The sequence below is a fragment of the Chaetura pelagica genome, unplaced genomic scaffold (assembly GCF_000747805.2).
Source record: "Chaetura pelagica isolate M959 unplaced genomic scaffold, ChaPel_1.0 scaffold102, whole genome shotgun sequence".
NCBI classification, from domain to species: domain Eukaryota; kingdom Metazoa; phylum Chordata; class Aves; order Apodiformes; family Apodidae; genus Chaetura; species Chaetura pelagica.
Window position 1 is genome coordinate 296,648 of NW_009952483.1, and position 14,067 is coordinate 310,714.

General features: G+C 40.2%; 1 protein-coding gene across 1 annotated transcript in view; it reads right to left on the reverse strand.

The window, feature by feature from the left end:
- CPXM2 (carboxypeptidase X (M14 family), member 2) overlaps positions 1 to 14,067 on the reverse strand; it is a 67,327-nt gene that overhangs the window by 7,379 nt on the left and 45,881 nt on the right. The window contains exons 6-10 of the mRNA XM_010008806.1: positions 12,151 to 12,239; positions 7,408 to 7,531; positions 5,754 to 5,950; positions 4,523 to 4,702; positions 3,343 to 3,640 (exon numbers count right to left, since the gene is read on the reverse strand). Of these exons, the coding sequence (XP_010007108.1) occupies positions 3,343 to 3,640; positions 4,523 to 4,702; positions 5,754 to 5,950; positions 7,408 to 7,531; positions 12,151 to 12,239 (888 nt within the window). The remainder of the gene's footprint in view (positions 1 to 3,342; positions 3,641 to 4,522; positions 4,703 to 5,753; positions 5,951 to 7,407; positions 7,532 to 12,150; positions 12,240 to 14,067) is intronic.

The following is a 14,067-nucleotide window of genomic DNA, read 5'->3' on the forward strand; positions in this document are numbered from 1 at the left end:
AGCAGGAAATGCATTTGTCAAGTGCTTCTGATTGAAAAGAGTTTGGAAAAAAAACACCACCCCTAGTCTGCCCAATTATCAAAGAACTGCAGTCAAGTAATTAAGGAGCTTTCAGTGCCTTCTGGCTGCAGAGCAGGAGGATTATACATTACAGATGTTAAACTTTTCACTGTCATTCATGGGGAAAGCTAAATATCAGCCAGTGGCACATGCCACTCTGCATAAACATTCCCTCTGTCTGAGAAACAGCCACAGTTATTTTCCCCTCACATACTGTATTACATCTTGATTAATCTATTGTGAAATGTTTTGCAATATGCAGTAATTGCTCAGTTTTAATACATGTATTTAAGGAAATGGCTTCATGTTGCCAAGAGCAACTCCCCGTGCAGTGTCTGAAACATGCAGAGTCAGCCTAGAAAACACTGGAAATAAAATTAAATTCATCTGTTCTTTGCCTTTGTGCAGTTCACCCAGTGCAGAAACATTAGAAGTAAAATTGCTGAAGAACTTGTACTCATTGCAGTCCAAAATATGTGCAGGAAATAGCATGGCTGGGTTTCAAAGGCACATGGATATCTGTGCAAGATATCTGTGGTGCACATACTACTTCAGGGACTCTCTGGTGCTAAAAAGGAATTAGAAAAATCCCTTCTAATTTTTCCCATGGCATGAGCAGGGAAAAGTTTATGTTCAAGATCCTGGCAAGGCCAGGGAGCAGGTGGGTGAGGAGAGAGAGGATGAGCAGCTTCAAGATGTGCTCTAGCCAGGAGATGCCACCCACAGCAAAGGGCAGGAGGACGGTTTTCTGTAAGTGACATATTGGTGTGTCACCTCCAGCCCAGGCAGTGAGCAAGCAGGGGGTTAGGGAAAGTGCAACATGTTGATCTAAGAGGTAAATAAACAGAAAAGTGGAGAGAGCTATAGAACTACATCTGTAAAGCCATGAATTAGAGTGAAATAACATGGAGTAAATCTCTCTCCAAACCTACAATCATGTTTGGACAACCTGTTAGAGTGCCAGGTGCCATTGGTTAATGATCAGATGATATATATGCATACATATAGACATCTGCAATACAAATCACTCTCTGCTTCCCTGTGAGGGTGGTGAGACCCTGGCCCAGGCTGCCCAGGGAAGCTGTGGCTGCCCCATCCCTGGCAGTGTTGAAGGGCAGGTTGGATGGGGCTTGGAGCAACCAGGGCTGGTGGGAGGTGTCCCTGCCCATGCAGGGGGGTTGGAAATGGATGATTTTTCAGGTCCCTTCCCCAAACCAGTTTGTGATTCTATTATTTATTTATGTAAAGAAGAAACCTAAACTGTTCTGCAAGTTTGAGGCCGAGTTCCAATGGAAACCACATATTTTGAGGCTTAGTGTAGAGTCCAAGGTGTAAAGAACTGGAAGCAAAAGCAAGATTCCAGCATTGTTCTCAAAGAAAGTCTTGAAAGTCTTTTTGTAATGGAAGAGAACAGGATGTAAATTATAAGGAAATACATCATGAAGCAATAAAACAAATCAGATGAACCCAAATCCAATATGTAATTATTACTAAGAAATCAAGATACTATTCAGCATCAATATCATTACTTACTGTAACTTATTGTGACAGCTGTTAGTGACATGGTCAATGTCATTGGTCCTGGATCAATTCATAATGGTGTTTCTTATAGCACTTAGGAAAATTGAACTCATGAATTAGATAATTAAGCAATCAAGTTAGCATTCAGAGGGGTTGTTTTTGGGAATTTGCAGAAATGCATAGGAATGTATTGTCAGGCATTGGCCTTGTGATCAAAGCAGCTCAATCTTGCCCCCTGAATTCAACCAGCACTTTTTAATCTCCAGAGAAAATATTTGGGAATTTAACTCCTGGCTCTAGCTTGTAAAGTCTGGCCAGCATTAACTTTACACCAGCCAATGCAAAAGCCATCAAAGCTGTGTCCAAACTTCAGAAATATTTATGCAGTGAAACTACCTGCAAGTTACAAACAAGAGCCAGCTCCAATCAAACCTGGGCTGCACAGGATCACTTCCATCTGTTTGCCATCACTGTTGCAGTTGTTCCTGTTGTCATTTTAGTGATGGCAGATGCACAACTCATTATTTCATAGAATGCATCCAACAGATGCACTTATAAAACCCAAAGATTTGGAGCAAACTCTGATGAATCAGCAGAGGGCTGGTTCTGAGTCTGCTGGAAGTGTCCACCCAGAGAGACAACCATGTCTCTTGCTCTTAAAATGTGCTTCTAATTGGGCTTTCCTGGAACTTGATGCTGTGTCAGCCCTATAGGACAGAGCTTCCCCTCCACCCTCCTGGACAGACATGGGCATGTGATGAATGATGTTATCTGTAATTTATTCTGGCAGCAGAAATGCCTACAGAGCCCAGGCAAAGTGTAAGCACATCCAGGTCTTTTAAAAATAGGACAGCAGCAGGTGAGCAGCAGCTTTCTGTGGCATGTTTTCCTGACTTGAAGTGAATGTGAGTGGGGGACAATCTGTGATGGAGTTCAATGGAATAATGATTTCTTGATCCAAGGGTCACTGGAATCTCTCCCCATGCTCCTAGATCCATGCAGGAGTCCCTGTTTTGACTCACACTGTTTATTTTTGATGTTTGGCAACATCTTTCTGTTGGCATCCTGTGAGGTAGGAAAGGCTCCCCTTTGATAGTCAATTTTCTCCTGAAGAACAATCTTGAATGTCATGAATCCATTAAAAACATGTTTTGGAAAACTCAGTAGTAAATCAGAGAATCACTGAATGGTCTGGTTTGGAAGGAACCTTAAAGATCATCCAGTTCCAACCCCCTGCATGGGCAGGGACACCTCCCACCAGCCCAGGCTGCTCCAAGCCCCATTCAACCTGCCCTTCAACACTGCCAGGGATGGGGCAACCACAACATCCCTGGGCAACCTGTTCCAGTGTCTCAGTACCCTCAGAGGAAAGAATTTCTTCTTCATATCTGATAAAAATCTCCCCTCTTTCAGCTTGAAACCATTCCCCCTCATCCTATCTCTCCAAGCCCTTGTCAAAAGCCCCTCCCCAGCTTTCCTGGAGCATCTTCAGGCACTGGAAGGTGCTCTAAGGTCACCCTGGAGCCTTCTCTTCTCCAGGCTGAACAGCCCCAACCCTCTCAGCCTTTCTATGAAATGACCACCAGGTATTAGTGACCTCCAATCCTCTGATGAGATGCAGCAAACAGACTTTCAGACAGGGAAACCCTCCTCCCGGCGCACAGGTTTTGCCACCATTGCCTCTGCCAACGTTCACCAGGCAGTGATGCCACGAGCGTGTTTAGCAAAGCCACGATAATTCTGCTTTCTAGAGACACTTACTTCCAGCCACGGTGTGCCAGGAGGCTCCGTTCACAGTCCCATCCTCCTTTTGGAAGTCCTCAGTGTGACACGCTCTCCTCCTGGCATCCGTCATCAGCCGGTGCGTGGAGGCGTAGGAATAGGCCAGCCAGCGAAAGACGTGGTCGTCTGGGGTAGGGGTGTAGTCCTGGGTTTTCCACATGGATCTCACCATGTCGTAGGGGTAGGCCACCACCAGCTCTCCTCCCTGCAGGTTGCCACCCAGCACAAAAGGGATTTTTTCCATCCAGGCTATTATTGCCCGTGTCTCGACTGCCACCTGGGAGAAAAATGAAACAGTGGTTTGTGTGTCAACCTGTGAAACTCAATCATCTTCTTTCCAAGGTAGACCAGACACAGGAGTCCCACTGACAACCCTTAAAAATCAACACAACCTTCATGTCCTTTACTTATGCAGCAGGAACATGCACACAGAGTGAGGCCAGAGATATCAGACCACACCACTGCTCCCTCTCCATTAGGTGAAAGGAGTTTTTGAAATTAGGGATTGTAAACACAGAAATATTTCTAAAGCCCACAGCACTGTCACAGTTAAGTGTCTTCCCCACAATCTGGGGGAATCTCAGGCACTATGTATAGTTGCCATTATAATCAAAGGCCATGCAAAACCAAGTTAAGGTTTTGGCACTATGATCCAATAAATGACTTCAAGATAAGCCACCACATGGATTTTGCATAAGCCTCAGCACTTCCTGGGTTATTTTGAATAAAAACATGTTTCAGATGGGAGCAAATAAGAAAACAGGAGAAATCTGTACAGTGACTCTCTTTGTGAGGAGCTCATTTACCCCACAAAACTAGGGAGAAGCCTGGTTCACAGGACTGAGCCCTGGAGTGGGTTTCTCTTTGTCTACCTGTTGCTGCCTAAAAGTTGGGTATCGAGTCCTCCCTGTTCTCACAATAGCCCAGGGAAAAAAAACAAACCTCCAAGAAGCAGTCACTTCCCCAAGGGCTGCCTCTGAAACACAGGAGTGAAAGGTGCTTTTTGGTGCATTTCCAATGACTAACAAAAGCCTAGACAAGTAGCTTAGATCAGGTATGCAACTTCACCTACAAGTTACTAATTTCCTGAGACATGTTGTAGAGCTCCCTCTTCCAGCCTGCACAGCCTTTGTGTTTCCCTTCCTCTGGTCTTACTCACAGTGGCATTTTCAGACAGGTACCAGTCAGGAATTGGGATGTGGTGGTTTGGAACTTTTCTTTTACTCATCTTCTGGTCTTCAGACTCCCAGAGCAAGGAGTTTAAATCAGGAAAATTATTGTTGATGTCAATGCCATCCTGAGTCCATCGTCCTAGAGACCAGCCCCCTAATTCTGAACCCTTAGATTTAAACCAAAAAAAAAAAAAAAGAAAGAAGAAAAAGATAAATGTTAATTCAGAAAAACAAAGCAACCTGGGACTCTTCAGCAAAGGGTCTGGGGATTCTGGGATTCTGTTCAGTGTCAGAGATAATTCTTTTCCCAGAAATGGAAGGATAAATCATTTAATTAACCAAAATTAATAATTAGGGTTTTGGTGTTGTTTTTTTTCATTTTAGATGAAACCTCGAATGAGATGAAACAAAACCCATGAAAAGTGACTTGGGATTAGCTGAATTATCCTGGTTTGTTATTGTTAGGGTTGTTTCAGACTGCTTTGCCCCTGGATTGCAATAAGGATGGCACATATTCCCTTTCATGGCTGTGAGTGTGACTTTTGCATTCCAGTCCCCTACAGACTGCCCTGGAAGATTTTCCAGTGCATTTGACCAGACTCTGTGATTTTTCCTCCTGGTGTCTGTCTTCTTCCAGACTGAATTATTACAATGCCCTACACATTGTGTTCTCCTTAAAGATGGACTATTACATTTCAGATGTGGAAGAATGCAAACTTTCATGTGCTCAGCTTGGTTTCTCATGAGAAACACATCACATGAATTTCTTAATTTTCCAGGATGGTGTTTCCATTGATCTGTACATCTCAGTATGGTTTGTTCTGGCAGTCTTTGTGACCCTCCTTTCCATACACCTCTTCCTGTTAAACAGTGGCACATAAGATACTGTTCCTTTCAGCTTTTTGTCTTAGTAAGAGGTTTCATTGGTTTATGTTTTCTCTGATGTGTTTAATATTTAATTTGCTCTTTTTGCTTGCTTGTAAAATATGATCTTTGGAAAAAAATAAACAAATAATGACAACAGGAGCAGGTTTCGTTGATCTAATAGAAGTAAAAATGGAAAGTTCTTAAATTGCTTCGCAGAGCAACCTGGTCTAGTGGGAGGTGTCCCTGCCCATGGCAGGAGGGTTGGAACTAGATGATCTTTTAGGTCCCTTCCAACCCAAACCAGTCTGGGATTCTATGGAAGTGATTCATTGATAGTCATAACCTTATTACCGCTTTGTATGCCTTGTCATATCCATCAGGGTTGACTGAGGGCAGGAGGTGGATTCTGGTATCCTCAATGAGATGGACAATCCGAGGGTTCCCAGCCAGGTATTCCTGGCACATGAACTGCATTAACAGAAGGATTAGCTCACGTCCAAGCACTTCATTTCCATGAGCTCCTGCAATGTACCGGAATTCTGGTTCACCTGTTGAAAACCCAAGTGGCAGAACTGTAGTCAGAGCAGCAAATCAAGTATCTAACCTAATGACACTGGTGTCAATCAGCAACATTTCAATCAAGGAGAGGTAGAGAAATGCCTGAACTGAACAACTGATAACTGAAAATGTAACTTTACAGAAACAAATAATTACTTTTCATTTCTATTTTAGAACAGGTTTATGTATCAGTGATACCTAAAACCACAGAGTAAGACCTTCAAAATCCATTTTCATTAAACAGATTTCTTAATTGATCTCATAATTTCAGCATGTTACAGGTAGCTTAAAAAATATCTGATAGTCTAAAAATAACCAGAAAGACACTGCTGGTAGTTGCTTGGGACACATGTTAAGGCTCTTAAAAGATAAGTCAGCTACTGTAAATAATTGATCTCTGACTTCACACATTTCTTTTCCTTCACTCACAAAAACAAACAGGTTTGCATATCTTTTTCAAGGTTATATTGAATACCTTAACACTTGCACTCAACTACAAAATACTTCAGAGTTGGTTAGGAGCTGTGCCACCTACTGAAAACAGCCCCATAATTCAGTTGTCCTTTGTGTGAATAACACTTGCAAACATCAACAGGGAGGACCCAAGACTGGCCAAGCTGTGGCTTGTGGCTGTTCCACCCTCCCAGTTTGTCTGGCCCATGAGACACTCGTGTGTTTTCTGCAGGACTCTCAGACATAGGTAAGTGGACAAGGTAGGTTAGATGAATTATTCTGGTGTTCACATCTGAGATTCAGAGACTGCAGCTTGAGTTCAGCCCCAACTCTACTGAGAGGTTACACCTATAGTGGTCCATCTGCTATGGCAAAGCAGAGAGATGTTTTAGGAGGACACCACAGTGTTCTTCCTTGGGTGAGATGAAAGCATATCAGGGTATTTATGGACATGGAAAAGCACAAGATGCCTTTATCCCAACAGCTGCCCAGGCACTATCATAATGAGATCTTTGTTTTTCTCCACAGAGGGGCCAAAGACTGGATTTCTATCCTGAAGAATTCTACCCCCATAGGAAATTATACCTCAACATTCAAAGATAATTTGGGCTGCCCTTGCTTGCAATATGTTCACCCCATAGAAAAAAGAAAAAAAGAAGCAGATTTCTATCCAAAGCTACTGAAATTCCCACAATTCAAATCCATTCCCCAGCTCTAAAATTCACTTTTGTTAATGTAAAGAAGAAAATTATCATTAAAGAATTGGATCCCACATTCAAAATGCCTTCTATTTGTGCTCAGCTTCCTCTTCCCAATTTAGAAATTTAGCTCTGAAATTCCTCCCACATACATTTGAAATCTTTGTTGCTGTGAGCATAATTCCATCAGTGATAACTGCTGCAGATATAGAGAATGAGGATTAAGGGGGGGGGTGTGTGAAAAAAAAGCCAAATCCCATCACCCTTCAACAGATTTAGTTAGACTAAATCCTAACCAACTTCGTGTTCTCCTGGGTTGTCAGAAATCTCAACAGCATACAGCTTTAGTCCTTGGTGGCTTTTTCCAATGTTGTAGATTCTCGTGATATTCGGGCACATTTTATTCACAGTTTTCATCAGCTGCCAACAAAAGAAATGACATCTCGTTAGACAATGCAGCATCAAAAGAGATCTGCTCTTCATTATTTCATCCCAAATTGGTTGCAGCAAAACCTTCATTTTCTTTTCTGATTATTTCTTAGTTCTAAAAGCTTTATGTTTATTCCATGAATTACAGCTCCCCTATCACACACGTTTGCTCAGCTGGAACAAGCTGAATACTCTCTGCTGAAACACCACAGGGCAGGTGATCTTCAAGACCTTGCTTAGAAGAGATGCATTTCTAATATAATAAAATTAAAGACTTGAGGGAGAAATCCAATGGGAATAAAAGCAGAAAAAATAATTAGCCACTTTAAAACTCCCTTCCACATACTCTGTGATTTACGACAGCTAAGTGACTTGAGATGACCCGGGGTGTTGGTGTTATGGCAGTGTGTGTACCTCACAGGTTGTCACAGACACTTTTTTGCCCAATAAAGGAGATGTTTCCCTCCCTCACCCTGTGAGGCAGCAATTCAATTCAAAGCAAACTGAGGGAGAATGGTATAATTCATTTAAACACCATTTTCCAGTGAATTCTGATTACACCTGCCTCCACTGAAGTAGAATCCAAGCCCACACTTCTCCTGTTTCAATGTGAAAGCTCATATAGGAAAAACTGTTAGTTAAGGTAGTGTTGATGTGGCCAAAAGAGATATAATCTGGATGATTCTATAAACACAGAACAGATTCCTCACAATTTGCTTCAAGTTCAGCAAAAAATAAAATTAATAATGGAAATGCCAACAGCCAGTGTGAAGACATTTCTCCTGGCAAAATCCACGTGTAGTTACCCAGATGTCATCCAGGTAAGAGTACCTGGAGTCTAAAGTGTCCCACAAACACACTCTTTAATGTGGCATTTCAGCTGAATGTTAAAATTTATAACTTTCAATGGCAAGAATTTGTTTGGTTTATTTTTATTTTCATTGGAAGTCACTAAAGAAAGGACTTTACTGAAAATTGGAACCCTAGGGACTATTAATTAAACAATCTTTTCATAAACAAGGGTACATATATTACTGAAGGAATACTGCAGCATAACAAAGCTCTTTGCTCACACAGTGTTAATTTAGAAACAATATTGGATGATCACAAGGCTGATGATTTAAAAAATGCAATAATTAGATATGTCCAATTCCCATGCCACCATTTAGCAAATCTAAGTGGAAACACAATTCACATTGGGAATAATATCATTAAAATTCTTCTGATAAAAAGCTTCACTTCTATTTATAACCATGTTGCAAAGAGAATTAAAAGATGTTATTTTGGTACGTTTGCTCATCTCACATATTGGTTTCATACATGTAAGAAACAATTTATTTTCTAAGAATTTCTTTCAGCACTTGTTTGAAAAATGTATTTATGCACCTTCAGTGTATTCTCCAGTTTCATGTCTTTTTTTCACCACTGTCACCATCATCAGGGTGCTGATATTGGGGGTACCCAGTCATTCCCATGGAACTAGACATGAGTAAGTGGGTATCATTTGTTACTCCAGCTGAACCACAGAGGTGAAGCCAGAGGAGATAGGTTTATATTTTCTAGTGTTTGGTTGAACTAAGTCCCATCTTTTTGAGACAAAATGCCCTAAATTTTAATGGTCAAGATCTGCCTGATTTGAACCCACTCATAATGAACAAAAGATCCCACCAAAGGACATGGATCTACAAAACTCTTGTGAGACCCTCACACAACAAAACTCATTGAAGGTCCACTCTTTTGGGATTATGTCCTACTGACCAGAAGATGGAATGGATTATTATTGGATCAGATACAGTGTTTTTCTCCAGAGATATATTTTTTTTCACTCTGCCAATGAGTACAGATACTGCATTAAAAGAAGGTCTGTTTTAGTAGGTTAAAAACTGTTTTCTACAATATATAGATCATGTTACTGTCTCAGCTGTGTGCTTACCAGTTCCTCTCCCTGTACTCTCTTCAAACTGCAGAAAAAATCCCTTCTAGCTGATGTATTTCTGCATCCATGCAGCTCCCCAGGATGTAAAATAGGGAAAATGAGCCCATCCTCAGGAGTGTGGGGCCTCAGAAATCTCCTGTGGCCATGGGATACCCTGAGGATCCACTTAGGAAAGCAGTTAAAAGTGTGTTAAAAGTTCATTACTAGTGAGGAAAACACCTAGAACAGAGCTCAAAGTACACAACAGTCAGAGGAAATTTGTGTTGGCCTCAGTCAAGTCTCTATCAACTCTTTAATTGCAAGCACCTGATTACTTTCTGAAGCAAACAAAGAACCCCTCCTGAATTAGGGCCTCTGCAGTAGACTTCACTGTGGCTCTTTCATAATGGTATGGATATAGTAAAGTTTACAACACTGAAAATGAACATATTTCCTATCTGTTTTTCTCATACCCATTTCCTACAAACAGCACGACAGGTCACCTGAAATGTCAGAGTTTTCTTTGTGCTTTGTACAAACTGTCAAAGGCAATTGATGAGGTCAGTCAGGGCTTTATTAACAACCAGCAGGACTATAAAACGCTTTCACAATTACACTTGCTAGCAGCTCTTATTTGACAGTTCCTGTTTGTTTGTCACTACCAATTATTTACCCTATTAGTGCCCTGCAAAAAGGCTGCGTGTGGTCTTTGAGGAAACCTCGCAAAACTGGTCTGCAAAGGTCCCATTTCTTTCTTTGGTATAAAAGGTGTATTAAATATAAGTCTAAGTGCCATTTACACTTAGAGAAGTCAACAGGGCTGGCAGTCAATGCCCTTTGTTATCCTCTGTGGTGATCATAGAATTATTTAGGTTGGAAAAGACCCTTAAGATCAAGGAGACCACCTGTTAACCTATCACTACCAAGATCTCCATAGTTCTTGTTCTGCTGCAAGCCCAGCCAGAAGGTACCTCCTCCTTGAGCTTGGAGACTTTCAGATGGGGGTTAGTGACCTGGAATTGCACACAACCTCTTTGAGGTGGTTTCACCCTCAAAGAAACTTGTTCCACTGGTAACATATACAATGTTCTTCAGTGCTCTGTATTAGCAGTACATCACGTCCAGAAACGGAGCTGATCGTGAAGAGCAACACAAGACTTCACAGGGGGTTGGAGGCTGGCCTGTCCACAGGTGTGAGTCACAACCAATTAAATGGGTTTTTTAATTAACACTCATGTTTCTGAAGTAGGATATGATTGGGGTTTGTTGTTTCAAAGATAAGGTTGTACTTTAATGTCCATCTCAACTTATTTCTGAGGCTTTCAACCCTTTTAACAGCACCCTAGACAGCATGGATAGATCATATAAATATTTTGGACTGTAAGGCAGTCCTGACTTCTGCATAAGAGATACAGTGAATGTTGCCATTCAGAGCCTTGAATTCTCTTTTAAGAGAAAAAAAAAATAGTACTATAAATTTCATCTACCTAAATAGAGAGTTCTATTAAAATATTCAGACACAGAAAAACCCTCCCTGTCACAGATACCTGACACATTACAATGCCATGTCACGTTTCCCAAACACAGCCCAGGGAACACCCTCTCCTCTGCCTTCTTCCAGCATTTTTCTAAACATTATTTGACAGTGAAATGGCTAACAAAACTGACAATAATGCAGACTACTTAAAAAATATTATGTTAACTCTGGATATTGAGTTACTGTCCCATTTTACACAGGAAAAAAGTGATGAAGGTCTAAGAATAGCTTTGGAGATATAAGACTTATTGCAACCCAAACAACAATTTCCTGGTTACCAGCAGCTGAACCCAACTAGAATTCAATGAGCTTTAAATAAATTAACCATTCTGAGACAGAGAAAACCAGAAACTGGGAGATCACTGTCTAAGACAGTTCACAACTGACCAGCTCTCATCCACAGTTGCAAGGTTTCTACTTATGTGAAAAGAGGAACAACAGAACCAGAAGGTTTAAAGATAATTTCTAAGCTGACCAACCTGTCTTTCTATAAGGAGAATCTAAAATACACTTTATTTTATTGTTCTTGGCAGCAGTTCTGCCAATTGAGTTTCTATACGTCTAATCTTTGTGATAAAAAATATAGGTCTTGAAATCTCTACCAAAATAAACGTGTGACTCAGTCCACAATTGCTCAATAAAAAAAGTGGTGATTCATGCAGTATAAATACACTAAAAATTTAGCACACAGCAAATGATTCACACACTTCAAATCCAAACATATTATCTTTCTGGTTGCAGAGAAAGTGGGCAGAAATATTTCTTAAGGACAACTCACACCTGTGCTGATAGGACAGTGAAAAACACTGAAATACAGAATTCTGCTAAGACAAGGTCATATTTGAAAGCAGAAACCACTGTAACATTCACCACCCAAAGATATATGGAAGCAAAATGATGGCACATTAGGTGTAAATACTCCCTCTGTTAGGTAGTGTCGCCTGTTGAAGGTGAGATGATGTACAGATAAAGACTTTTGGATTTTAACAGATTGCTGCTTTTAACAGATTAAAACAGAAAATAAAGTCTTAAAAAAAAAAGATTGCAGACACAGTTTCATAACATTTTTAAAGGTACAATTAAAATTCCATAAAAGTTTAAAAGCCTGCACCCATCCACCCTCCATCCAGAAGGTCATACACCAGCCTCTTTGCCTACCTGCCTCATTTCCTTGTAGTTGTGATGCTTAAAGTCAAGGTTATCTGTGGTTGTCATTTCATTTCTTCTGTGGTAATAATTATTTGGGTCTGAGAAAAGAAATAATAACATTCACGTGCCAATGAATTTCAAAGACAAAGATGTTTAACCACAATGCATGCAAGGAATGTGGAAATCTGAAATTCACTGACCTATATGTATTTAAAACAGGGTTTCAAAGGAAAAATTCAAAGAAACAACACACTGGAAATATTTTTACTCTATTTTTTTATATATTACTGCACAAATCTGGTCATATAGAGCCAAAGATAAGCAAGGAGGCAGCAGGCATCATCTTGCTAGGCAGCTACACTGCACAAGCAACTGAACTTTAGCAGAAGAGCATCCTTAGGATGCAGAGGAGAACAAAATATACTGAGAAATGATTAGTCAGATGCAAGATAATGAGTGGGAGAAAAAAAAAAAACAAGCACTAGAGGAAAAAGCTCCAGTAAATGTTTGGCATCTACTTGATTAATTTACTGTTACAGTGAATTACTTTTTAGTTTTCTTGAGGAGTACTTCCCAAGTCTCTGCACTGCCTGCAAAATGAGGAAGGAATCTACTTTGTGTAATAATAAAGATTATTCTTCTACATTTTTGTATGTGTGGAATTTGAGGTCTTAATTTTAAAGTAATAAGCACATTCTTTTCTGGATGGGTATAATTTATGTGTGTGTTGAAGTATCAAAGGAGAATGTGGTTAGAACAAAACCCTTTGTTTCCTTGATTTTCCAGGCCATTCACCTGGAAAAAAATCCAAACTGCTCAAAACTGTTAGGACTCAGCTTTATATTTCCTAATATATGTGCTGCTAGCCTAAAATATTATTTCTCTTTAGAGATAAACAAGTCTATTTGAAAAACATTGGACACATTCCTTAATTTGCCATATCTGGGATGCCTGGAATTTCAAATAACCCTTTATCAAGCTGCCAGTCTGTTTGGAAAATGCTTTCCCTCTGCATAAAATCATCTTCATTTAGTTAAAAATTATGGGGGGAAAAAAGCCAAGTATGAAAGCCTAAATATCATCCTGTCTTATTGTGGTGCAGCCAAAGACACTGTCTCTAGAGAAGAAAAATGTGGGGCTTTTCCTTTTTTTAAAAAAACAAACAGTATCACCTGTGCCATCATACTTAGAAGGAAGAATATGCTGCTACTGCCCTGCTACAACCAACACTTAATGAAATGTCAGAAAACTCCTAAGGCTTCAAAACGCCTTATTCGATATTTTTAAGCTTCATTTTTCTGACATCAAAACCTTCATAGTCTCAAATTTGTTCTTTCTACACATTCTAGAAGTGGGGTTTTTTTACTTATTTAGAAGGAAAGGAAATTCTGAATTATTTAAGTTCTTTATTAAATGGAACATGCAAGTTCCACTAAGTTAATTGTAACACAACCTGTGTTCTCTACCACCAATTTGCTCTTCAGTCCCATGCTTGATTGCACTTTCATTCCCTAATCTACAGCAGAAATACTGGAAGGTCTTTTGAACACTGCTCTCCAAAGGTGACTGGAAAATCTGCCAAAAACACATCTTGTCTCAAAAAAAAATGTGGTTGTTCATTTTGCCTCAAATAGATTTGGTCATTCAACACAGTCTGTCCTTCCCAGTAAGAACTTACCCTGTAAGTCTGTCTGGAAATGGGCTTGAATTAAAGCCTAATTGGATCAGGAAACAAAGTTTTGAAGAATCAAGAGAGCTGAGTTTCACATAATTCACCTGAATTTTCAGGTCTTCTTTCCAACCTAACTGCAAGTTAAATGGCTGCAAGTCTACTGAGAGCAACAATGCTGCACTAACCCTGCAGGTGACTCTGGAATGCCAGACTCCTCAGAGTCAACAGGTTGAGCTGTAGAAATTCTCCATTAA